At 37.3% G+C, this 26338-nt stretch overlaps 1 protein-coding gene and 1 long non-coding RNA gene across 3 annotated transcripts in view; one reads left to right on the forward strand and one right to left on the reverse strand.

Annotated features, from left to right (window-relative positions):
- Positions 1-26338, reverse strand: part of celf1 (cugbp, Elav-like family member 1) — a 134299-nt gene that overhangs the window by 35087 nt on the left and 72874 nt on the right. For both annotated transcript variants that reach the window (XM_088004045.1, XM_088004046.1), the window contains 4 exons: positions 25470-25549; positions 25098-25259; positions 24920-24989; positions 24499-24621 (listed from right to left, as the gene is read on the reverse strand). In XM_088004045.1, the coding sequence (XP_087860171.1) occupies positions 24499-24621; positions 24920-24989; positions 25098-25259; positions 25470-25549 (435 nt within the window). The remainder of the gene's footprint in view (positions 1-24498; positions 24622-24919; positions 24990-25097; positions 25260-25469; positions 25550-26338) is intronic.
- Positions 11469-12850, forward strand: LOC148160097 (uncharacterized). The gene is made up of 2 exons (XR_015762447.1): positions 11469-11793; positions 12317-12850. It is a non-coding gene; the product is annotated as an uncharacterized LOC148160097 (long non-coding RNA).

Genomic DNA, 26338 nt, shown 5'->3' on the forward strand with positions numbered 1-26338 from the left:
GATTTTATTATTAGAATATGTTCAGTTTGATCTCCATCTTTGTTGATCATCTTTAAACTGAATACTTTTTTTATGCTTCGGAAATGATTTGATTTCAACTTATTTATTAGATTTTTATAATCTATATATTTTTGTTTAGGTTTTTTACTTTTAAATTCATTTAGTTTACAGTAAATATTCACGTTATATTTCTATGTATTGTCGTATATAGATCCATTCATTATCTTTCTGCCTTACAAAATAAAGAACTTTTTTTATTATTGGCTGCCTAATGTGACATTGTTTCTGTCCCAGATTCCATCTCTGATTGGTTGTTAAAATAAAAATAATTAATCTGACTAGTAATGGGAATAAATACTAACATCATTAGTAAGAGTTAATTTAAGTTCAAACATGTAAAACAGAAGGCAGAGAAGCTGATTATGTGAACGGGCATCTTGAATGAAAACAGGACGTTTCAGTGAACGGTGAAGTTGCTCTCAGTGATAAAAAAATAATGATTCACTAGAATAATCTTCTCAGTTTGAGTTTCAATGGAAAATATTTAACACAATTAAAGTTAGGTTTTATATTGAGGAGCAAACAAATGCTTAAATCACAGCAGAGCTGCATTAAAATTACTAAAATTGAACCTTTTATTTAATCAATTTACATCAAACTACATAATGTAGTGTAAATTCTTGTACCTCTAATTTTTACATCTCAAAGCTCAAAATGCTTCAATGTCAATGTCAAATTTATTTATATAGCACTTTAAAACAGGTATAAAACTGCACCAAAGTGCTGTACAAGAACGACAACACAAATGACAAAACAGAGTATAAAACAATACATCAATTAAATGCCAAAGAGTAAAAATGAGTTTTAAGAAGCAATTTAAAATGGTCCAGGCTGTGGACAGATCTAATCTGGAAAGGTAAGTTATTCCATAAAACAGGAGCAGCAACAGAAAAAGCTCGATCTCCTTTCCTCTTAAGTCGAGTCTGAGGAACTGTCAGTAATAACTGATTATGTGATCGTAAAGTCCTGGACACAGACAGGAAACTTAAAAGGTCCCGAAGATAAGGGGGGGCTAACCCACTTAAAACTTTATAAGTTAACAAAAGAATCTTCACTTGATAATCTAAAAAGTTTACATAGCCATGTTTAGGGGATGTAAAAAGAAACTGTACTTTGGCTAGGCCGTTCCCAAAGCTTTTTGGGAAGGGCCCAACAGAGTTGGCCCGATGCTCTTAGAGCCACATGGAAACATTTATACCTGGTTTTCTTTATGTCTCTTACTCACAAATATTCAGTTTTCAGGTTTACAGTGTTCTGTACTCACATGTTTGCATGTGGGAGTGTGTTTGTGGGAGATTAGGAGTAGAGAATAGTTTTTATTCTGTTTATTATTTTGACTTTTTTTGGAAAACATACGAGTGTCCTCCTCCACCTCCTCTGTCTCCCTCTCATTATTCTTTATTCTTTCTCCAAGAATGACCAAACTTGGGCTTTGTGAAGAGATCGTTTGTTCTGGGGAATCATGTGGTGACAAAGAAAAGTTCTGATATGTGATCTCAAATAAAACGACTTTAAAACTTAAATCCGTTCGTCTGAGTTCTGAATAAAAGGTGTGCATCTCGTTACATCTGGCATAAATCTAACAATGTAGAAATTCAAACACTCACTTGATTAACACTCACTTGATCAAAAGCACAATAGACGGTCTGATATTGATTGGCTGAAAAAAAAAAGGATTTGAAGTGGCCTAGTTAAAGCCCAGATTTAAATTTGATTGGTTTGGCTTTTCCAGGCTGCACAGTGGCACAGTTGGTAGAGCTGCTGCCTTGCAGCAAGAAGGTTCTGGGTTCAATTCCCAGCCTGGGTCTTTCTACATGGGGTTTGCATGTTCTCCCTGTGCATGTGTGGGTATTCTCTGGGTACTCCGGTTTCCTCCCACAGACCAAAAACATGACTGTCAGGTTATTGGCCTCTCCAAATTGTCCCTAGGTGTGTGTGTGTGCATGGTTGTGTGTCTCTGTGCTGGCCTGTGGCAGACTGGCGATCTGTCCGCCTCTCGCCCTGAATGTTAGCTGGAGATTGGCACTAGTAACCTTCTTGACCCCCCTAAGGGACAAGGGTGTAAGAAAATGGATGGATGGTTTGGCTTTTCCTTAAGCAGGCAGTCCAAAAAGAAATCTTTAAAGAAGAAAAATAATGAGCAAAAATATTCCATAAGCCAGTTATTTCTGGTTACATTTTCCTAATAAATTACTTTTATTATTATTTAATTTTTTCAAACACTGCATTTAGATTTTTACTCGTATCATATTTACCTGAATTTAAAATGTGCATTTAAACATTTAAACATGACAAGAACAAAAACATTTTGATGATTTCTACCGGATTTATTTGCTCCAGCTCAGCACATTATCCCCAAAAATCACTTTTCAGTCCTCTGTGATCTCTACATACCAATATATATTTCATAAAAACATTTTGAACAGTGCTGCATATCAGTGAGGTTGCTCTGTGAGTTTAAGGCAGTGGTCCCCAAACTACGGTCCACGGGCTGGATCCGGCCCGCATCCACGTTGGTGGTTTCTTCAACCACCAGGGGGCTCTTTAGCAAGAAGTGAATCATTGGATGTCAAAATTGGAAATAAAAGAAGAAAGCACCTATTTAAACAGAATTAGGTTTTAATAGGGAATTGAAATTTGAGAATGTTGTTGATCAGTTAAATCGCATTGAGGGGAAAAAGAAGATTTTTCAGTTTTATTAAATAATACTGGGATCATTATGAGAATTTGAGGTATAGATATCAGGATCCAATAGATGGCAGTAGTGCAACAATAATTGAGATCTAAAGATGAAGAAGGAAGCGCCTATTTTCATTTAGCCCATCCTAGTAGCAGACAAGAAGGATCAGCACTTTTACTGTTACAGTTACCGTTCGTAAACTACCGCAGTCAGTTCAGTTAAATCTAAACTTGGCAACTTTTTCTTTTTCAACTGTAATAAATGTGATATTCAATTGACCTGTTATGACTCAAACTTTGGGTGTCCGCCCCCCTCTGCTGCTGCATTGTTGTGGAAAACCTGGAGCGGCAGAGATATCTGCGGCTTATAGCCCGGAAAATACAGTATTTATTTCATTAATAGTGTTATTATTTATTTCCTGTATTTTTTCTGTGAAGAACCCAGAGAGGGTTATTCAATACATTTTTACATTTAGGCACTCCTGCAATCGTCACACTTTTTCTGTTACAAACTGACTCCGGCCCCCCAGCAGAGAAAGGAAAAGTTATGTGGCCCTCACAGGAAAAAGTTTGGGGACCCTTGTATTAATGTCTATGGTTGCAGCCACCTAGTAGCCCGCTCTTTCCCACCGCTACAGTGTGTGCTAACCAACTAGCATCATGGCCTGTTGGCTACTTCCTCTAGCTGCTGCTGGCTCTGAAACACAACAAAACTACAACAAAACTCGTATAATATCTTTTAACACATTACATTTCCTTAAACAATCATTGAACAGTACCAAATAATAAAAGTACTTAGTTAAAATAAACTTGAGGGTTATTCTCACCTCAAGTAAATGAGCACACGGGAGACGCAGTTTGTGTTACTCCAATTTCTCTCAGTTTATGAGAAACTGCAGAGCAACAGGCAACAAATAAAATATCTTCTTATCATAACCCCATAAACATTTAAAGAAATGCATGCTCTTTTTTCACTTTTGTGGGCACACACCAGTGGGCATCACAAGACTGATAGACCGGCCCACCAGGTCGTGTTGTGGTTCCATTGACACTTTGCTCTATGCCTGTTAGGAGATGGAACCCAAATAACAAATAAAAATGGGTAGGGCGGTAAATTGGAGGGTCCAAAGGTTCCCTGACCCCCCCTGTTAAGCTGCGCACATCACTGCCAGTTCAGACTTGCGGGAATAATGCATTTAGTTCACACAGATTAATTTTTTTCTCATAGCCCATGCTCACTGCGTGCTATTTTTACCCTTAGCAACAGTTGCCATGCTTCTGACAATGATGTCACCAGCATGACTTCAAATGATGTCTGTGTCATGAGGCCCTTCTGAGGATGACTTTATGATGTCATAGAGTCCATGACATAACCAACTGATCAGTTAATTCTCTGATCAGTTACCACAAATCAGCCAACACAAGATTCATTTGAACGTTTTAGCTCACCACAATAAAAATGACTGACGAAAGCCCACAGAGGCAAATGGATGTGAGGCCTAAGGCCTCTTTTTGGACAAAAGTCAAAAAGACATTGTCCAACAAAGTCCATCCTGGCCAAAGAAGCCCAGATTATAAGAAGAGAAAGTTTCTCAGCGAACTTCTGTGGGAGGTAATTGAGAAGGCTGCAGATGAACCAACTCTGCATCTTGTCCGACACACATTTGACGAACAACACAGCAAAATTTTGATTTTGCTATTGAGAAAAACTGGAGATATAAATGTGGACGTACTCTCTGACGTGTCAGAAGAGCTCGCTGAAAGGATTTTCCAAAGTGTTGCGAGAGATGCATTCCACTTTGCCAGTGGACTGCATTTAATCGCACTGCTCGATTACCCAGAAGGACACGAGGTTATTGTGGAAAAATTCAAAAAGCACCTGGAGAATCCCATTCGTCCAAAGAAGATGTTAACGTCCACAAAAAGAAAGATCCGAAAGACATTCTTTCCTACCGAGGACTTGTACGCAGATGAAAACTGCCTGAGTGAAGATTATACTCAGGCAACCATGGACCCTGAACAATTTTTGAGGGACGCAAACAGGATGGGCTTCAGGCGAGGAACAGAAGACGAAAGGAGAGTTATGGTGCAAAAGATCCTATGGAGATTGATTTACAAGTCTAGTAATAGATCTAGCTATGGGGCTTACAAACAGAAGCACACCGAACCGGTCCAGAGAAAGCTTGCTCCAGAAATCTGGAAAGAAGTCAAAGACATCGACTTTGTGTTTTTTGAGAAAATGGAACAAAAAGTCTGCAGAGACATCTTACAACTTCTCTGTGGCAATGAAGATGTGGTTAGAGAACTGCTCTTCAAAATGATCAAAAGTGACAACCCAATTGTGATTTACAAGGTTGTAGAGTGCTTCAAAAGAACCCTGGCACGACCGCGGATAATCAATCTCCGAGACACCTTTCTTCAGAAGGCATGGGGGCTCATCAAAAAGGCTGCGTGTGGTGGAGACGATTCTGACGAAGAAGAGAGGCAAGAACCCGCCAAGAGTGAACCAAACATTGAGTTTAGTCCACACTTAGCTGGGCCTGTAAATTTGGTCAACCCAGAGATCGGTACTGACTCAGAGGAGTCAGGGCCGGTCTCCGATTCAGGACACACCTCGGAGTCAGGACCTGCCTCAGAGTCAGGACCTACCTTAGAGTCAGGACCCGTCTCAGAGTCGGGTCCCGTCTCAGAGTCGGGACCCGTCTCAGAGTCGGGACCCGTCTCAGAGTCGGGACCCACATCCGAGTTAGGACCCACCTCTGAGTCAGGACCTGTCTCAGAGTCAGGACCCGCCTCCAAGTCAGGACCCGCCTCCAAGTCAGGACCCGTCTCAAAGTCAGCACCCGCCTCCGAGTCAGGACCCGCCTCCGAGTCAGGACCCGCCTCCGAGTCAGGACCCTCCTCCGAGTCAGGACCCTCCTCCGAGTCAGGACCCGTCTCAGAGTCAGGACCCGTCTCAGAGTCAGGACCCGCCTCCGAGTCTGGACCCGCCTCCGAGTCTGGACCCGCCTCCGAGTCTGGACCCGCCTCCGAGTCAGGACCCGCCTCCGAGTCAGGACCCGTCACAGAGTCAGGACCCGTCACAGAGTCAGGACCTTCATCAGAGTCAGGACCCGCCTCCGAGTCAGGACCCGCCTCCGAGTCAGGACCCGCCTCCGAGTCAGGACCCGCCTCCGAGTCAGGACGTGTCACAGAGTCAGGACCTTCATCAGAGTCAGGACCCGCCTCCGAGTCAGGACCCGTCTCAGAGTCAGGACCTGTCTCAGAGTCAGGACCTGCCTCGAATCTGGACAGATCTCTGAGTCAGGACCAGTCTACGAGTCTGGACAGATGTCTGAGAAGGACTTGTCTCCGACTCACGACAGACCTCTGAGTCCTCATGTCTAATGGTGTTTTCAGGATTTTTTCTCACCAACAGAGTGACACTGTGTCAGAAGTGTCAAAACTGGATGCGTTTCCTCAGCAGAATTTGGCAACCTACCAGAGCGGATGATTATGGCTTTAAGAGTGCGTACAAGTTTTCAATCTGAGAATACCGGAAACCTTTAGTCATCCATTGTTACAGTCAGAGCAAGGGGGGCAGGGTGTACCGAAGAGTCAGAATGGGAGGCCGAAGGAACGGCGGCAGACTGGAAGGCTAGAAGAGGTTCGAAGAAGGAGAGAAAGAGCGGGACTGACATATCCTTAGAGAGGTGGGGGGGTGGGGGAAGCGAAGAAGGAGGGAACGAAGGAGAGACATTGAGGGGGGGCTAGTGTACCATGAGAGGTACACTAAGCCCCCCTCAATGTAGAGGTAGATGTGAGGGGTCGAAGAGGGCGGGGGCGATCTAGCGTACCGTTGAGTGGTGGGGGGGCGGACGGACGGCGTATTGCAAGAAGGGGGAGGAGGTCTGGCTGTAGAAGGAGGGGGGTGAAGGAGAGACATTGAGGAGGGGCTAGTGTACCTCTCATGGTACGCTAGCCCCCCTCAATGTAGAGGTAGATGTGAGGGGTCGAAGAGGGTGGGGGCGATCCCGATCCCCCTATAAATGCTATTTTATTTATATAATTAGGGCTATTGTAAACAAATATTTTAGTAATAGCGTAATATATCGATTATTCTTACGATTAATCGAGTAATCATATGAAAAAAATTGACAAAAAGTACTGGTAAATCTGGCATAACAGCAGTTTTACTATCGGATATCAATATCAGTCCAATTTTTCATTTTTGAGCTTCCCTAACAGCTACTTTTTTGTAGTTTAGAAAACTAACCTGTAATAATAACAACTCGCTTTCTAAGTTAACCTGAAAAAAGTTATACAAAAATCTAAAATTAATTTCAATTTAATAAAAAGAGGCGGGCTCACAAATAAGCTAATAAGCTATGATCCAGCTTTTAGTTTATGTAGTCAGTCAGATGAACTGTCACGTTGCCCCATACATATCAAGCTGTGAGTTTGAGAATATGGGAAATGTCGCCTGAAGTGGTGGTGGTGGTGGTGGGCCATAATTTAACAGTTTGTATATTTTAAATTAAGGGGAAAAAAACTGTTAAATTATGGAATAATTCAGTTGAAATTCCGTAAAAAACGAGAAAATGTATTGGCAGAAAATTACCAGGACATTTCCTTGTTTTTTTTAATGGTACAAATTGAAATAAAATACTGTTAAATTACGGGAAACTTCTGACGGAAATTCTGTAAAAGACACTGAAAATATCCTGGCAGAGAATTACTAGGACATTTACTGTATTTTTCGATACTTTTTTTTCAGAATTTCCATCAAAATATTTTCCATAATTTAACAGTTTTTATATCAAATTTACCAATATTTTGTTAACCTAAAACTGAAATTCTCTCTCTATTTACTCTGTCTTTTGTGATTTATTCACAAACTTTTTTCTGAAAAAAACCTTGGACTTTTCCAAATACTTTTGTCCTCGAAACCATTGAAGTCTGTATTCTATACCATATGTTAATTATAGTGTAAAATATATTAAAGTTAATGTATTTAATATATTCTTAACATAATTTTTCAACAAAATTCAATTCTAAGTCCACAGGAAATGTAGTTGTAGAACACAAAAAGTAGCTCATGCAAAGTGATGTAAAAATGAAACCATTCTACAATCAATTTGCAGACCTTATTTTGCAATTTAAGACAATCAATTGACATGTCATCTAGTCTATAACTAACCTTTACTATTATATATTAAGAACTCAACATATTCTTGAGCTTGCTAATGTTTATCTTCTGTACAACACAACTAATTTATTGCATTTTACTATACAAATTTTCAACATATAAATTAAATGTAAAGCAGTCTTGACTCTAATCTTTGAAGTCAAATAAACAATTTTGTTCAGTTATTATACTATAAGATGGAACATAAAAAATTGCTTTTGAACATGAAAATCATAGTTGTAAACAGGACCAACATACTTCAAAATAAATGCCGAAAGTCAACGATTATTTTTATGAAATACAGGTATAAATATTTTGTTAAAAATCAAATGCTACATAAACCCAGCCGATAACACTTTATTTGAAGGCGGTTGAATAAGACTGACATGACACTGTCATAAACATGAATAAGCCTTCATGAATATTCATGAATGTTGTCATAAAGCGTCATTCGGTAAATCATGACACTTTTAATACAAAGTTGACATTATTCAAAATGTCTTTGTTTTGACAACTTGACATTAATCTAGACAAAATTGATTAGTGATTGATTAATAGTATTCAGCATGTTGTTTTCTTGTCAGCACAAAGACGGTACTCTTATCTTTCATGATAGTATTATAAAAATAAAGCTGTGGTCAATAAATACCCACATATGATTTATTTACAATATGTAAATAAGTTACCAGTTCAGACACTGCTAGGATCTCAATAGAGCTTTGGAGCTGATGTCACAGCGTATGACGTTTACGTCGCTCGCTGAAGTTGGTTTCCATTTCTAGCTTCCAATAGCTAAAGGGCAATTTCACTTAATTTGTCACTACCTTCCGCATCAATAATCGACTGTAGTTTAAAATCTACTATACCTAGACACTTCAAACCTGGACTAGATTATTCTGCTCTAATAGCAGAATATTTAAAACCGTGTTTGGGATTTGTGAAACCTTTTTCTGATTTGTGAAACTTTAAAAAAGGGTGATTTGACCACCTTTTTTTTTTATCTTGGTCACACGACAACTGCTCTATTTCCAAAACTACGACAGCTAGACTCTCCAAACTTCAACTGGATTATTCTCAACTAAGAACAGAATATTTTGAACCATGTTTGGGAGTTGTGAAACTTTTATCTGATTTGTGAAAACTCAATGAAGTTCAATTTTCACAATTTTTTGGCATCTGGATCACCATAGATCTGCTCTAATTAAAAAAACTACAACTCCTAGACACTTCAAACCTGCACTGGATTTTTCTGCTCTAATAGAAGAATATTTGAAACCATAACTGTGATTTGTGAAACCTTTTTCTGATTTGTGAAACTTCAATAAAGGTAGATTTTCACCATTTTTTGCATCTAGATCACACTAGAACTGCTCCAGTTCCTAAAATACAACTCATAGACTCTTAGAACTTGGACTAGATAATTGTGCTCTAACAGCAGAATATTTAGAACCATGTTTGGGATTTGTGAAGCTCTTTTCTGATTTGTGAAACTTCACTTCACTTAACAGACCCCTGCAAAGGTTCTTTCCTTCCAACAGCCAGCATGATCGACAATAACTCGCTGAAGAATTAATGAGTTACAACAACATTTAATTTCCCATTGGTTAAAGTGGTTAAAGTGGTTCATTAAAGTGGTTTTGAATTATAATTGAATTTGAAAAAAACCGCATGGAACATGTATGAATAGTAATCTGATTTTTAGTGAAGTTTCACAAATCACATAAAGGTTTCACAAATCCCAAACCTGGATTAAAATATTCTACTATTGGAGCAGAATAATATAGTCCAGGTTTGAAGTGTCTAGGTGTTGTAGTTTCAGAGCAGGAGTAGCTCTCCTGTGACCAAGATTCAGAAAACGTCTGAAATCAACATTTGTTGAAATCAGAAAAAGGTTTCACGAATCCCAAACATGGTTTTAAATATTCTGCTATTAATTGATAATAATCTGATTCAGGTTTGAAGTGTCTAGGTGTTGTAGTGTTGGAATTAGAGCCGTTCTCGTGTGATAAAAGATAAATAAAAGGGGTGATGTCGCCCTTTTTTGAAGTTTCACAAATCAGAAAAAAGCTTCACAAATCACAAATATGTTTTCAATTATTCTGCTATTAGAGTAGAAAAATCCAGTGCAGGTTTGAAGTGTCTAGGAGTTGTCGTTTTTTTAATTAGAGCAGATCTATGGTGATCCAGATGCAAAAAAAAATGTGAAAATTGACATTTTTTGAGTTTTCACAAATCAGAAAAATGTTTCACAAATCCCGAACATGGTTATAGAGATTCTTTTTGAAGAGAATAATCTAGCCCAAGTTTGAAGTGTCTAGATGTTGTAGTTTTTTAAGTAGAGAAGTTCTAGTATGAAAGAGTTCAACAAAAATGGTAATAATCGAACTTTATTAAGTTTTCACAAATCAGAAAAAGGTTTCACAAATCACAATCATGGTTGTAAATATTCTGCTTTTAGAGCAGAATAATTTAGTACAAGTTTCAAGTGTCTAGGTGTTTTTTAATTAGAGCAGTTCTAGTATGAAAGAGATGCAAAAAATGGTGATAATCAAACTTTATTGAAGTTTCACAAATCCCAAACATGTGGTATTCATTCAGCTTGAAGCGGAGAATAATCCAGTCCAAGTTTCAAGTCTCTAGGTGTAGTAGTTTTTAAACTAGAGTCGATTAAAGATACGGAAGGTAGTGAAAAATTAAGTGGAATCGCCCTTTAGCTATTGGAAGATAGAAATGGAAACCAACTTCAGCTTCGTCAGCTGCTGAATCACTCTGAAGCTAGAACTCGTCGGGTGAAAAACACACACACACACACACACACACGCACACACACCCCCACACACACACATATATATATATACACACACACACATATAAACATGTATCCAATATATATTATTCAGTATTAATCATTATTTATTTATTTGTGTTTGTATAGTTATATAAATATGTATTGATATTACTACATAATTTATTAAATAAATTATGAACTGTTGTGTGCTTTGTAATATGCTCTTCATACATCGATATCAGAATATTCCATTCCTATTCTATTGTTATAGCCACTAAGTATATTTAAATATGCTGAACTATGTGTTAAAAACATACTTAAAAAATACAATTGTTTATAAATGTTGCTTTGATAGATGTTTGAATATGGTTTCCAGTAACAAAAAAGTGTGTTATGATCGATTAAATCCGCTGATACGTCATTGTGCTGCTAAACACATAACGCTGAGTGGAGTGGTGGACCGCTCCAAGATGGCCGCCCTAAATCTCGTCAGCGACAATAGGCGAGAGCGGTCCATGAGGGTCTATCCTTATATTATGTCTATGGTTATAACGGCCAGACCTCCTGTTTAAAAAGAAGCCGAAGTTTGATACCTAATACATATGAGGTATGTGTCTTATTAACTTTACATTTTCTTTGAGAAAATAACATTGACTATGTTCTCTTTCTCTGTAATGTTAGCTATCAGCAATTCAAGCCAATCCTACCTTGCTGTAAGTTAATGTTAGCTAAAGTTATTAAACACAATTACTGTAATGTTAGCACTTAATATTAAATATATTTTAAAGACAGGCAAATTGTTTTTCCCCCTCCAATTTTAATCTAGCAAATTAAAAGCTAATATATTAGTCAAAGTTATCCTTCATGTGCATTATTTAGCGACTTGGCTGATGTGACACAGAGTTTGTGTTCTTTGCTTTGCAAGTTTAGCCACATGAAGACCCAGGCTAGCCTAAGGACACATGGTGGGGGGACAAAGTTGGCTAATGAAGACATGCTACGAGTGTGGAGGATGATAATAAGGACCAGCCACCAGAGAAAGAAGTTCCTATTTGACCAAAGAGAAAGAAGCAGATGAAATATTCCCCAAGAAAATTAGGTAAGTCGTTTTTGTGATACTATTTTCACCATGTGAAGTGGGGTGGGACAGCCAGGTAAGAGGGGAATGGGGAGCAGGAATCAACATTCACCAGCTGAGTTAAGTTACGTTTTAGACAACGAAAACTGATGTTAAATCTATTTATTTATTAATAAGCTTCTTGCAAACAACCCTAAGTCAGAGTATCTGGTTAGAAATAATTTTGAATGCTCATTAAGTAAAAAGATGCATTCATGTGCCTAAAACTATATGTTAAATGATGCATTCGAATAACAGTGGCAGTCTGTCTGAACTTCTGCCAGACAAATATTTGATCAGAATAATTTTGTTCAGCTCCAGTTATTATTCCACTTGTATTAAGAAATAATTGTATTGCACTTTATAACAACCAGTCATGTTAACTAGGCATTTGTCTGCCAGTCTACCATTCTGACAGTGAGCAGCAAGGGACATTTTTGAAATGGTATTTAAATAAATGCTGGAATATGATGACATTGTTTTTTGTTTTTGTTCTTTTTTTAAGTGACCACAATGAATTGAGTCATCACCGACTATGAGAATGTCCAGAAGAGATTCACCAAGTTTGAATTCATGAAAAGGCTTTCGCCATGATTAACTATTGCAAGAACAGCTGTAATTTCTGAGCATTTCTGGACACCTTCAAAGAGCTGCTTCCAGGAAATGAAGACAAGAAGAAGATCTCCTGTTTTCAGAGCATTACAGGAAGACTATTATGAAGGAGATGGCTGACATAAAGCAAAGCAAAAAATGTTACTGTTGAAAGAACCTATTTTCTTAAGTTAAAGAATAAGTAATTCTGTTTTAGTTTTTCAATCAGCATTTCAGAGTAACAACATACTGACCAGATGTTAAACCCTCTGTTATCTTAGAACAAGTTATCTTTTGTTTTATTCCAATGTACAAAGGGTTTGTTCTACAGTTATGATGGTAGTTATAAGTAGTCCAGTGTGTTTCACTTCATTTGAGGTAAGACTTAATATCAATAACTCTGTTAGCATTGCATTTGACACTGTAATACTAAATTACATCTTTATAATTGTTGCTACTAGTTTCAATTTACTTGAGGTAAAAGTTAATATTAATGACACTGTAATGACACTTAATGACATTCATAACTGGTGCTACTTGTTCCACTTTAGTTGATGTAAAAGAAATTGTTAATGAGTCTGTTATTAAATCATTTGACCGTGTAATAAAGCTTAGTGAAATCTTTATTGCTTGTCCTACTTGTTTTGCTTTATTTCAGGGAGTGGAAATATTAATCATTGTTTTGTTAAAGCTTTTGCTAGTGTAATAATTAAATCATTATGACTACTATTATGACAAATTTATGTTAGATCATGACTTCTTGGTTAATGTCAAGCTGTCACAATGAAGACATTTTGAATAATGTCAACTTTGTATTAAAAGTGTCATAATTTACTGAATGACACTTTATGACAGGGGTGTCAAAGTCAAATGGACGGAGGGCCAAATAAAAAATTTAGCTACAAGCCGAGGGCCGGACTGATCGAATGTTCATTGAAATTTTTTTAAATGACTCATATAGTCTAGTGAACCTAATTGAACCTACTGAAAACCTAACAAATATATTCCAATATGATCAGATAAATAAAGCAATATTTTCTTATGGCTCTGTCAGTAATCTTTAATTTTCAACAGACACAACTGAAATATTTTTAAAATATAATTGGATTGAAATACAATAAAATAAAGTGCAAAAATCTATTAATCCACATATGTCAGAGTCAAGGCATTTAGATGTGTCGCCGGCGACACATCTAAATTTGCAGTACCGTAATTCCGCCACACGTAGCGCTAAGTGGAAAAATTCCAACGGTTTCTGAAAGGGGAGACGTTGCACTTTCCAGCAAGTATCGGGTTAATACGGTAACTTCGCAGCTGCAGCTGCAGAGAATGTAATTAATCCGGGGGGCACTCGTTTAATAGACGGTATATTTCGGCAATAACTTGGTGGATATTGAAAGTTCCGGTTGTTATGGATACATGGGTAAGTACATCATCTCACAGAACATTTAAAGAACTACTTACAGTTCAAATAAGGAAGATATTTTTTTTCAGACGGGGTGCCGGCTTGCTGCGGTCTGCGGGCCGGTTCTAATAATAAATCAAGATCATCCCAGGGGCCGCAAAAAACCTTCTCGCGGGCCGGATGTGGCCCGCGGGCCTTGACTCTGACATATGTGCTTTATGACAACAGTCATAAATATTCATGAAGGCTTATTCATGTTCATGACAGGTGTTATGTTTATGACAGTGTCATGACAGTCTTATTCAACCCCCTTCAAATAAAGTGTTACCGAACGTTTCAGTCCTTTTCAAATTTCAAGGTTTATACAAGTTTTCTGTTTTTTTTTTTTTTTTTTTTTTTACATTGCATGGAATATATTACTGTAATTCAATATGCTTGTGGTAGCTGTTGAGAAAATAAATTTAAAATAAGCTAGTTTTAAAACTTAACATGTCTTGATTCAAATGGCCTAATTGTGGTTTTAAATCAGTAACTTATTCTGGCCTATTGACCTTTATTTTACCTGTAGTTACAGCAGATGGTTTGCTAGGATCATTTGAACTGCCTTTTGTCTGTGGGAAAACAATACAGTGGAAGTTGTAGCTTTTCACACTCATCTGTGAAAGGCCGTAAACACGGCAGGGGTTTAGGCTTCAGATAGAGGGTCAGAGATAGCTCCTGGTTGGAGGAGCAAAGGTACGCCTTATTTGAATAAATTAAATACAAGAGGATAAAACTTTCTACACAGAAGTAACAAATTAGATTTGCTCTTGCAATTCTCCAAAGATGTCTTTGCACATCTTTGCTTTTCTTTCTTTCTTTCTTTCCTTTTATCTCAGGTAAATGAATGTATGTCTCCGTTGTTCTGCAGTTTCTGGTGTAAGTTTGTGCATTGTCTTACTTTTAAGTTATGCATTGTCTTATATTGGATTAAACTCTGTAATTCTGTGATGTCAACACGCATTGTTGTTTCCTTGTGGCTACACGTGGCCTGCCGAGAGGACCTGGGATCTAAGGAAGAGAGAGAGCCAGACTTTTTTCTAAAGTTAACTATTTTATTAATTTCTTCCTTAACATTTGGGGGCTCGTGCCGGTTCTGGAGTCTCGGTGGGCGGCTGTTTGGCCCTGATTGATCCGTTTCGGCCCGACGCTTCGGTGTGGTAAGACAGTATTTAATTGTTTTTTGGTTGTCTGAAGTGCTGTGTCGTTGGACCGTCGCTGATTGCTTTTGGTGTGTGCGGCATCACGGAATTTAGAAACTGCAGCGGTATATAGAATCCCTCCTAAAAGAGTCTGTAGTTTAAGGATTTGAAAATACACACAAACGGGGGTTCGTGGCTGTTCCAAGCAGCAGGACTTTGCGCTACCTCTGCTAAAGCTGGGTTTCTTTTGAATTCTTTGCCCTGAGAGTCGTCCCGTACCTCTTTAAAAGAATTTGGGTCTTTGTGTATTCAGATAGTCTGGGCTTGTATCAGCCGGAGATTACGACTCATCTCCAGAGGACTTATAATTGGACTGGTTTGGGATTAATTGGATAGGTTTGGGTTGAATCACCCTACTCTAGCAGTAAAAGGACTGAAGCGGGTTGAATCACCCTACTCTGGGAGTAAAAGGACTGAAGCGGGTTGAATCACCCTACTCTGGGAGTAAAAGGACTGAAGCGGGTTGAATCACCCTACTCTAGCAGTAAAAGGACTGAAGCGGGTTGAATCACCCTACTCTAGCAGTAAAAGGACTGAAGCGGGTTGAATCACCCTACTCTAGCAGTAAAAGGACTGAAGCGGGTTGAATCACCCTACTCTGGGAGTAAAAGGACTGAAGCGGGTTGAATCACCCTACTCTAGCAGTAAAAGGACTGAAGCGGGTTGAATCACCCTACTCTAGCAGTAAAAGGACTGAAGCGGGTTGAATCACCCTACTCTGGGAGTAAAAGGACTGAAGCGGGTTGAATCACCCTACTCTGGGAGTAAAAGGACTGAGAATAAATAATAAATTACAGGTTGAATCACCTTAAAGGACTGATAAGTTGAAATGAGAATAAAAGAGATTTGTAAAAGTGAAGTTGGAAGATTATAAGATGCATCATACGTTCTTTTGAGCCGGCGCCTAACATTTTCTTCTTTCCTGTCTTTTCTTGGCTGAACTACGACGTCGTCTGTGTATCTGTGTTTGTGTGCGGGTTGATCTATTACTGATTGTGTGTCTGTCTTCCGCCGTTATATGTTCCGCCACGCGCTGCTGTCTGTCTCAGTCTGAGTTGTGTTGAGATTGTGCGGAAGAGATTTGTGTCTTATGTGTTTGTCTGTTTTGCTGGATGTTCTGTTGCTGTGTTTCTGTTAACTCATGCTTCTGTGGGACAGAGATTTCTTCTCCATTTTGGTTACAGGTTTTGTTCCACAGAGCAGGGGGCCTGATTGACCACTCCATTTGCATTTTGGGAGTGCTGCAGTTCTGTTAGCACTGACATTTCCAGCTCACTCTTTCAGGATTCTTGGATTTTGATGTGAATTTCTTTTAGAACTGTGTTTTATGTTGAAATGAAAAGTACAAATTAACAGATTTACAGATGTTTTTACTTTCTCAGCGGGAGAAATGTGTGGTGTCAGTTCCAGGCTGGAGCACTGGAATGATCTCATTGCTTTTTCATAATATTGTAACATTTACAATCACTTCAATTTCTAGGTTTCCTGACACAGGATGGAACACCCTCACTAATCTGAACGGGGACGCAGAACTGATAAATATGGAGGTTTTTCTGCTTGACAGTGTTTTCTGCACTGTTAATGTAGGACATGTTGAAAAACTAATGAATGACTTTGTTTCTTGTAGGACGATCTACGTGTGCAGTCAATTTTTTCATATTACATCACCATATGAATGGTTTTTGGGACTTTCCTACAGGGGGTCTAGTTACTGGGTAGCCATTTAATAACAGTGGGCTATCATGAAATAAGGTTGTGTGTATAACATGGAGTTTTTGAAACAGGTTCACTCAAAACTGAACAACATTAGAACTGTTGGATGATTTTGTTTCCTTTCGGGCATAGTCTTATCATAATTGTGTTTAAAACTTTCTACAGGATGAATTTTGGTTTGAAATTTGGGTAAATATGTGTTTGGAAGATGGAATCAGTACAAATTGGGAAGTTCTACCTTTATGGTTCACAAATATTTTATTTCACATGTTGGAGTGTGACGGAAAATTACAGGTGAACATGGGGATCTTTTCAGTTGCTGTAGGTGGATTACACTACTTAATGTGTTTGCCCAATGTCATCGAGGATAATTGGGAGTATATTTTTTACATTATGGGTCAACTAATGTACAGCTCCCTTCAGATGCTTAGAATGGGGTCATGTTCCTGCTCTCACGGCAGTGTTGGGGGAGGATCACTTTGTTTGGTCAGTTTGATCTGGGGTAACATCCTGCATCTTTCTTACAATGGGATGTTAAAGAGTCTGTTTGAGTGTGAATGAGAGTGAATGTGTATGCAGATGGCCATTGCTGGGTTTTAGGAAGCGCTATGTAAATATGACGTCACTTTAGGGAGTAGCTGTGTGATATTTTTTCTGATTTTGTACTGTTTAGACACAGTGCAGGTTTTGTTTAATAAATATACTTTTATTACTGCTTTACAGACAATTTTAAAGGTGATGATTACATATTTTGGTATCACAATCTGGAGAAAGCTGAATCATCTGCCTGTGCAGTAGAATTAATACGAAACAAGAATTCAGCCTTGGCTTAAAGAAGATAAATGTAGTTATTAGGAAACTGTCTCATCCACTTTGACTAACAACACTAACAAACTAACCTATATTCTAACTAAATTAACTTGGTTTATATGTCACATGGGTAACTGATTGGACATGTTGAAATTTTAGCATAATGGGAGAAAGTTCTTCAATTTTAGTTTTCCACCTCTAAATTGTTTTTCTTTTTGAAATAAGAAAAACACAGGGGGATATTATAAAGTTAAGAGATTACTGATAGAACTTTGAAATTTGAAACATTTCAGTTTGAATATCATCTATTTTGAATACTAGATGGGTGATTTGGAGAAATGGTGGAGCATCTTACAATATTTTGGTTTTTCAGCAAATTATAACAGTAACATAGATTCAAAATTGTTTTCAAAATGATAATTTTATTATATCAACAGGGGGAGAAGGAAAAGTAGACCCTAATTCCTGGTAAATTTTTGGATACGGTTAATTGTAAATTAGTTAATCAATAATGACTTTTTTATTCAACAATAGTGAATTATGGATTTCTTTAATGTAGAGTCATATTGCCTTCCTGCTGGACTAAAATATGGTGTATGTGATATAGAAGCTTCTACTAAAGTAGATTTGATCATCTAAAATGGAACAGCTTTAAACAACATCTTTGTCATTTTTATTTCATTTAAAATTGTTAATGGATTTCTGCATCACTGCTGATGTTGATTATATACAGTTGGGTGTAAATTGTGAATTTTGAGGAAAATTTTGGTTAAAACTGCTATGAAATTCAAATAAAATGTGAATAACTTCTGAAATTTTAAAATAGGACTTTGTCTTGAAGCGTGGGACAATGATAAGGATGTTTAGTATTTAGTAGAACAATATGAAATTCATAATTATTTGACAAAGTGCAATTCAATCACAACTTTTATTAGTGTCAGTATTAGGACATTCTAAATTTGTTCTAATTCTTTAATGAGTTTGTGAGGTTGTGATTTTAAAATTTGTAGTTGATATTTGGCACAAACGGAGTGAATGTCATCGAGGTATTGACGTCTATTGATTTTGAACAGTAAGTGTCATTATTTACTTAATTCTGGCACATCTGATGGTGGAATGTTTTAATGCATTTCTATGTTTACTCTTTTGCAGTTCAGGATTTGGGGCAGTTGGCCGTTTGTGCTGTAACAACAAATCTAGAGCCACACGGAAGGATGCATCACAAGATAAAATTAAATTTTATTTATAATAGTGAAAGTAACAAAATGTGGCATATATAAGTTTTGATTTTTAATTACTTTGTATTATTTTTTCTTTGGCAGTTCTCCTTCCTTCTGACTTGATGGCGATCTTTGGGGCAGGGTCTTTCAAGCTCAGAGATCATGGGACGGTGTGATTAGAAAGGATCTTCTTGATTACCGCATCAGGCCGCTGTTGTTGCTGCTGAACAAGGACATGACGATGCTGAACTGTGCCCATCTTCTGCTGGACTGCTGTATGGAAGCCAAAAACTGTTGAACGATTACTAAGGTCAGTGAAGATGAACTGTTCTCCTGTTGTCACGTGAGGGCAAAGTGCTGCTCACAGGACCTTGCAACAGATGTCTCCTTTGGGTGTTGCTTTTCACACCTGGCTGAAAACAAAAGGGACTAAGGCGTTATCTGCGAGAGTCTTCTACGGCCGGGAATCAGCAGGGAGTCTGGACCACAAAGATCAAAGCCTTTTGTCCAAACCCAGACGGGGGTTTCAGAGGATGACTGATCTGCTGGTTTCTACGTCCCACTCTGTCGACCACGAAAGGCTGACCAAAGTTCATCAAAGAGGGACTGTATCCAGATGTTTCTGCACTGCAGGAATGACTGCTACTCTGGACACCTTCTGATTCAGCAGATAAAGAATTGGGCCATGGCAAGTCGCTCAGCAGTGGTCCTGTTGTGTGTTCTCATGTTTGATCCTGGATTCTCACCTCTGATCATGTGACCTGAGCGCCAAAGCCCACTCCTGGGGTTCCCTTCAGTCTGCAGGTTGGAGACGAAATGGATGCCAACAAAACTTGGTAGTGGTGAATAAGTTCTTTTTAATTTTTTTTAGTGTGTGATGCCATTTTTTCTCTCCTTACTTTAGTTATAGCACAGATGCGCCCTGTTGCCTTCACGTCCTGAACCCCTGCAGTGAAATGCTAAGTGTTGAGGACACCCCATCTCCTGGTGTCTGAGGTTTTACAATGCAGTTCGAGGGTTCATGTGAACCAACTGTTACGATTCTGCATTTCTCGGAAATGCATTAACTTCCTCCATGATTCACTCGGTTTGTCTCACAAAATGCTAATGTGTTTTGTTTTCCCTTCCTGCTTGAAAGAATGGGCAGGGACTAACTATTACAATTACAAAAGTTTTTCTTAACGATAGCTGAGTTTCATTGTGTGTTACGCTTCATCTACTAAACAAGATGATCTAAATTTTATTTGGCCTATTTTACAGTGGCTACCATTCAGTGACAACTAAATTTAAATTTAAATGGAATTTAAAATTCAGGTGTTAAAGTGGATTGATGAGTGTCTATAGAGCTTACTGAGCTAATGACACCAAGTTCTATGTTGATTTCATAAATTTAATCAAACATTAAATTCTTTGATTGAGGTGTGCAGATTGTAACAGCATCCGGGACACCATGTTTGAATTGCATCCAACTGTGTTATATGATGGTAAAGTTAGCGGTGCTAGCAGATTTTTTCTCAATGAGTTGTATAGGATTTTTATTGTATTCTATGACAGAACATTTGTTCTGTTATAGAAACAGGGGGAAATGAATGGAATTGATCTAATAAGCAAATTTTAGTTTGGAGCTCTCTTTACTTCTTGGCAAAAGAGGGTGTTAAAGTTAAAGCAAAATACATTAAATATTTTATGGTGTATTAGCAGCATTAAAATATGAGCTAACTATTTGGATATGGAATAACTAAAATTTATAAATTGAATACACTAAACTTAATATTACTTGTCAAATAATTTATATAAACAGTGTTTCTTAAAACAAGGAAAGTGATCGTTGGATTGTTGCATCTCTATTCATATGATTTAAAACAAGTTGTTTAACTAAGACATCCAGGAAGGTCTAAACTAAATCATTCAATAAACTTAGCTATATCGAATTTCTCTCCCCAAAACTGAAAATACATTGATAATTGATAAACAATATAAAAAGGGTAATTCATTATCCAATTAAATATTTTATATATAAGTTTTTAAAAGAATAAATGGATCAAAAGTAAAAATGGTTGAAATTTTGGGATTTAAAACTATGATTGGAATAAAGTAAGTCATTTTGATATTTAGTGACACGGTTAACTTTATTCATGTAAAACAGGCTGATCATTTTTTAAGGTTTTAAAATAGAAAATATTATGATTGAAATTAAATTGGTCTAAATTGGAGATTTAAAATGAACAATTATGGAACTGCTTCTAAAATATGGTTAAGGTTTGGGTTCAACACAATGGGAAAACATTTATTTCTCATGAATGCCTTACATAAAAAGAGGGTCAAAAGATTGACAAAAGCTTCTTAAAATTCGAAGTTTACTCAGTGATAATACAGAAGGAAAATTACTGGAAGAGACTTAACATAAGGAAATAAATGATAATTTGAAATGAAGTTTTAAAGAGAAATAAATAAAACTAAAAGCTACCACAAAATCTCTTCCTTCCTGATAATGAAGTAACTATTAAAATAAGATTTGATAACAAGAACAATATATGACTTGAAACAATAAGGAATAATTAGAGTATTAATTAATAAAATCAGTGCAAATAAAACATTAATTCAAATTGGAAGGAATTACTTATTTTATTTTAAAATACATTAAGGAGCTCTAGATAGGTGACAGACTCTGTTCCAGTACGCTGACCAGCTGATGACCTCATTGAATAACAAAGAACCACAACCTGGTGTGACTGAGGATCTTCCCTGGCCGGAGGACGACCTCACACCTAGATGTTCATCAGGATTTCTTTCATTCTTCTCTGCTTTTGATGTCATCAAATTGGAAAAGAGGGAACGGCCTCTTTGTTAAACTCACCAAATTCTGGGCATAATAATCCCTAAATAGGTGAGCATCCGTTACTGAGCTGACGACTCTGAGTTCAAAACTATAAGGAAAATGAACTGCTGGAGATGAGAGGATCATCTTTGTTTTTCCTATTAACAAGTTTTCATCTTTCATCTACGACGTGCCAACGAACTCATCTTACTTCAAGGAGCATCAAGAAACACGGACACAAAATGAAGATATGTGAAAAAAAAAAAAAAAGAAAAAAAAAGAAAAAATTGTACAAAAACTATTCAACTGGAAGTTTATTAATAGCTTGTAAGTTTTTATATGCAGTATATTGTATCTAACTTTCTCATTTATTGCAGGGATAATTTTGGACAAATATTTGTGTAACATCCTATTGACATCAGGAATATGATTGAAAATATCATTTTAAGTATTACAGTAAGATTTGTGGTAAAGTTTCTGTTAAGTATTGATAAATTTATGCATCATCTTTTGGTAAGATATGACTATGGGCTAGATAATTTTGAACATTTATTTTAGGATTTGAATCCTTTATATGATTTTGCTGTGATTTTATGTGCAATGAATATGCCAACATTTTAACAACAAATGTTATGTAGAAGGTTGCATGCAAAAAGAGGGGCGTAATTTATCAGCTATAATATGGTGTTTCTGAATTTAGGCTTATTCCATCGCATAGCATATTTTAAAATTATATTTTGGAGTGTAATCTCTATTAAGAGATTAAAAGAGGGAACTGTTGAGAAAATAAATTTAAAATAAGCTAGTTTTAAAACTTAACATGTCTTGATTCAAATGGCCTAATTGTGGTTTTAAATCAGTAACTTATTCTGGCCTATTGACCTTTATTTTACCTGTAGTTACAGCAGATGGTTTGCTAGGATCATTTGAACTGCCTTTTGTCTGTGAGAAAACAATACAGTGGAAGTTGTAGCTTTTCACACTCATCTGTGAAAGGCCGTAAACACGGCAGGGGTTTAGGCTTCAGATAGAGGGTCAGAGATAGCTCCTGGTTGGAGGAGCAAAGGTACGCCTTATTTGAATAAATTAAATACAAGAGGATAAAACTTTCTACACAGAAGTAACAAATTAGATTTGCTCTTGCAATTCTCCAAAGATGTCTTTGCACATCTTTGCTTTTCTTTCTTTCTTTCTTTCCTTTTATCTCAGGTAAATGAATGTATGTCTCCGTTGTTCTGCAGTTTCTGGTGTAAGTTTGTGCATTGTCTTACTTTTAAGTTATGCATTGTCTTATATTGGATTAAACTCTGTAATTCTGTGATGTCAACACGCATTGTTGTTTCCTTGTGGCTACACGTGGCCTGCCGAGAGGACCTGGGATCTAAGGAAGAGAGAGAGCCAGACTTTTTTCTAAAGTTAACTATTTTATTAATTTCTTCCTTAACATAGCCTAGATGCTATCATTAGTATTTTAGCTAGTTTTGACTTTTACCTGGATTTTTCACACTGCATGGACTATTTCTTACCTTTCTGCAAGTATTCAGCAGTTGACTTCAAACACTTTTGCCATTTTCTCCAAAAGCCTTCAGCATTGAGCATTCAGCATTCACACTTGCATTTTCATAGGAAATACACACTTTCTAGTTTTCAATATCTTGCTGATGACAGTTGTACTGAAATGTAGCCAGTTACACATCCTCATAATCAGCGATCTCTAGCAAGTTTTTCCATCAGATATAACTGTCTTCACTTTCTCTTCCGTCTCAGCCCAAGTCTCGTTTGGCGACTCAGTAATTCCGTCGATAACCAGATTGTTTCTCCTTGATTGTCCCTCCATGTCCTCCATCTTATCGGTGATTGACAACAGGCTATCACAAACTTTGAATTCATCCGACTGCAGCAAGTTACCTCGTTCGCCATGCTTTACCCTTTCTGTTTAGATGTCATCCACATCTTTCTGAAATTACAGGCTGGTTTTAATGTCCTGCACTTTTCGTGTCAGCTCGTCCAGTCTGGTGTTTGTAGTGTCCATAATGATTTTAACAAAGCCTTTGAAATTGTCCTGTTGTTGTTGAAGAAAGTCTGTGTACATTTCGTTCTGCTGGCTCAGTAACTCTAACTTGCATGAGCAATACAAACTCCTCATCTGGTCTCATCTCGGTCTTGGATCCTTCTGGAGGCATTAGTTCACTTTGTTTTTTACCGACAGATTTTCTCAAAGTGATAGTAAAAGTACTTTTCTCCAATTACTTACATGGGAAGTAACATTTTTACATTTCCTGTCAACTTAACATCTTTTAATACAAAAACACAGGGAACCGCCAGTGGATCACCTTGGTGCCCAAACATCAGGCTTAACAAGTTTTCTGTGGGAAACCCTGCAAGTATTTTAACTCTAGAATTGTCAGGGCAGTTATTTTGACCATTTTGCTTGTTTTGTTTTTTTGTTTTTGGGGTTTTTTACCTCATCAAAACAAAAATGATCTGATTCCGATTTGATTCCACCCCTCATTTGGATAACTGTGGAATAAAATAGTTTTTTTTTTTATTGAAGTACAGTTGAAACTATGAACATTGAAATACTATAAAATGATTCCACATGTAGAATTTACTATCTGAAAATATTTTGGTAATTTTGTTATGTTAAATTAGATTTATCATTGCACAATGTTTCCTGATGTGGCATGTCGGTGCTTGTTACATTTTTTACTTACAATACTGATAAACCACTTAATATTTATGTAGACTTCATACAAAACTTAAAAGCAAATACTTTCAAATGCCAAAACTCCAAATATGAATACCAAATACAATAGAATATATCTCAGTTATGAAGTTGCAATGAAGTATACAAATGCAGTGTATGACTGATTTATTTATTTTTTTTACCTGAGCCGGCTAGAGCACTTAATGGACTACTAGATGTCGTCATGATGTTGGAAGTTGAAGTTGTGCCCTGTGTATCTGTTGCTGCAGCAGCTAAAGCTGCCAGATTCTGCATGGAATTCAGACCTGACAGACACACGCACAGTCAATTTCTAAACCCCACTAACTCCTTCTTCTGGCTACTATGCAAAAAGCCCAATCCTAATATGGTGGCCCGTTTAGGGCTAGAGGTTAGGTTTAGAGGTAAGGTGTGAATTAGATTAAGGTTAAGGTTATAAATACACTGGTATTGGTTAGGGTTAGGGAAAAATATCTGGGTTAGGCATAAATGCAGTTAATAAATGAATGGATGTCAATACAAAATCCTAATATGGGTAGAAATACAAACTTGTGTGTGTGGGTGTGTGTGTGCGTGTGTGTGTACCTGAAACTTGGTGTAAATTGCTGAGTGCATTTCCTGTGAAGGTAGACTGCTGCAACAACTGTAAGTAGAGCTACAGCCGACAACAAAATTGAAATTAGCTTTAAAAATTATAATTAGCCTTAGTTAATGGTTCCATTTTGAATAAAACAAAGAGAATAACTAATAGACCCACACTCACTGCAAGGAACTGTGGTCCAAGATTGTGGAAACCAGATAAATTTCCCCACATGGAAGTGGCACTGAGTTGCTGCATCTGCTGCTGCAGCTGTTGAGCCAGGCGTTTCTGCTCTTTGTCCTTCTGAGTATCTGCAAATTTCACTACAATGGGTGATGAACAGCCCTTAACATCAAAAATAAAGGAAGTTAAGTATACTATAAATGTAATATATACTGATATATGATTTTTTTTAGTTGATATAAAGTACTAATCGCAATTTAAAAAGAAACAACCCCTTGAAAAAAGATGCATTTATAATACAAATATTGTAATTCAGTAGTTTTAGCCTTAAAAGAACATCACAGATCATTATTTGTCCTAACTGCACATCACCTCCAGAGTCTGTGACTGGTGCATTGACTTGATAGCAGACTGGGCCATTTGTCGACCTGTAAATGTTACAAATGCGCATCCTGAAAGACAAAAATGAAATGTGTTAATGTCCTAATAATGTTTTAGCCAGGTTATCATAAAATATGTTACACTACTATTGATTTACATTTGTTTGGGTTAAATTTTATGGCAGTTTGTTTCTCAAAGATTTGACCCTCTCATGAAGGGTGTCAGGTTTTGATCCACATGTAAAATCACACACGAAAGCAAAGAAGTTAAAATATTTATTTACGATATGTACAAGAAAGTGAATAACAATAATGTTGTCTCTCTGGGTCAGGTCCAGGATTTATCTGGAGGATGAGTTGCAGAATAATAGATTAATGGCTGGATGAAGGCGAGTATGACTGGTGATAGCTGTTTGCTTGGAAAAATTGGTTTTTGGTTCCTTGAAGGATTCACAGGAAGAGGAAGTGGTAATCAGGATCCGAACAAAGAGGATTTACTTTGTATCCTTAGAGTCCAGAGAAATTTAACTGTGGTGAATGGGCATGGAGATGAGGCTTTGGAGCTGCAATGTGGATCTGATTCTGACTCCAGAAAATGTGGATGGCAGTCAAAGACCTGGAAAAAGGCATTTGAGATTCTGGATCCCAAGAGATCTCAATAACACCAAAAAAATCACAAGAAACCACTAGAAGATTCAAGGGGGAGTTCACGCTGGCTAGCCTACCGTGGAGGAGTTATCTAGAAGAAAATGGTTGTCTTGCAGCTTCTAATATCAACAGTTGCTACTAAGCAAATGAACTGCAGATGTGCAAGATGCACTCCAATCAGGGCTGCTCATAGCAGATATCCAATCCGGTGTG

The sequence above is a fragment of the Poecilia mexicana genome, unplaced genomic scaffold, assembly GCF_051168715.1.
Source record: "Poecilia mexicana isolate PSO_F unplaced genomic scaffold, ASM5116871v1 scaffold_3, whole genome shotgun sequence".
In the NCBI taxonomy this organism is placed as follows: domain Eukaryota; kingdom Metazoa; phylum Chordata; class Actinopteri; order Cyprinodontiformes; family Poeciliidae; genus Poecilia; species Poecilia mexicana.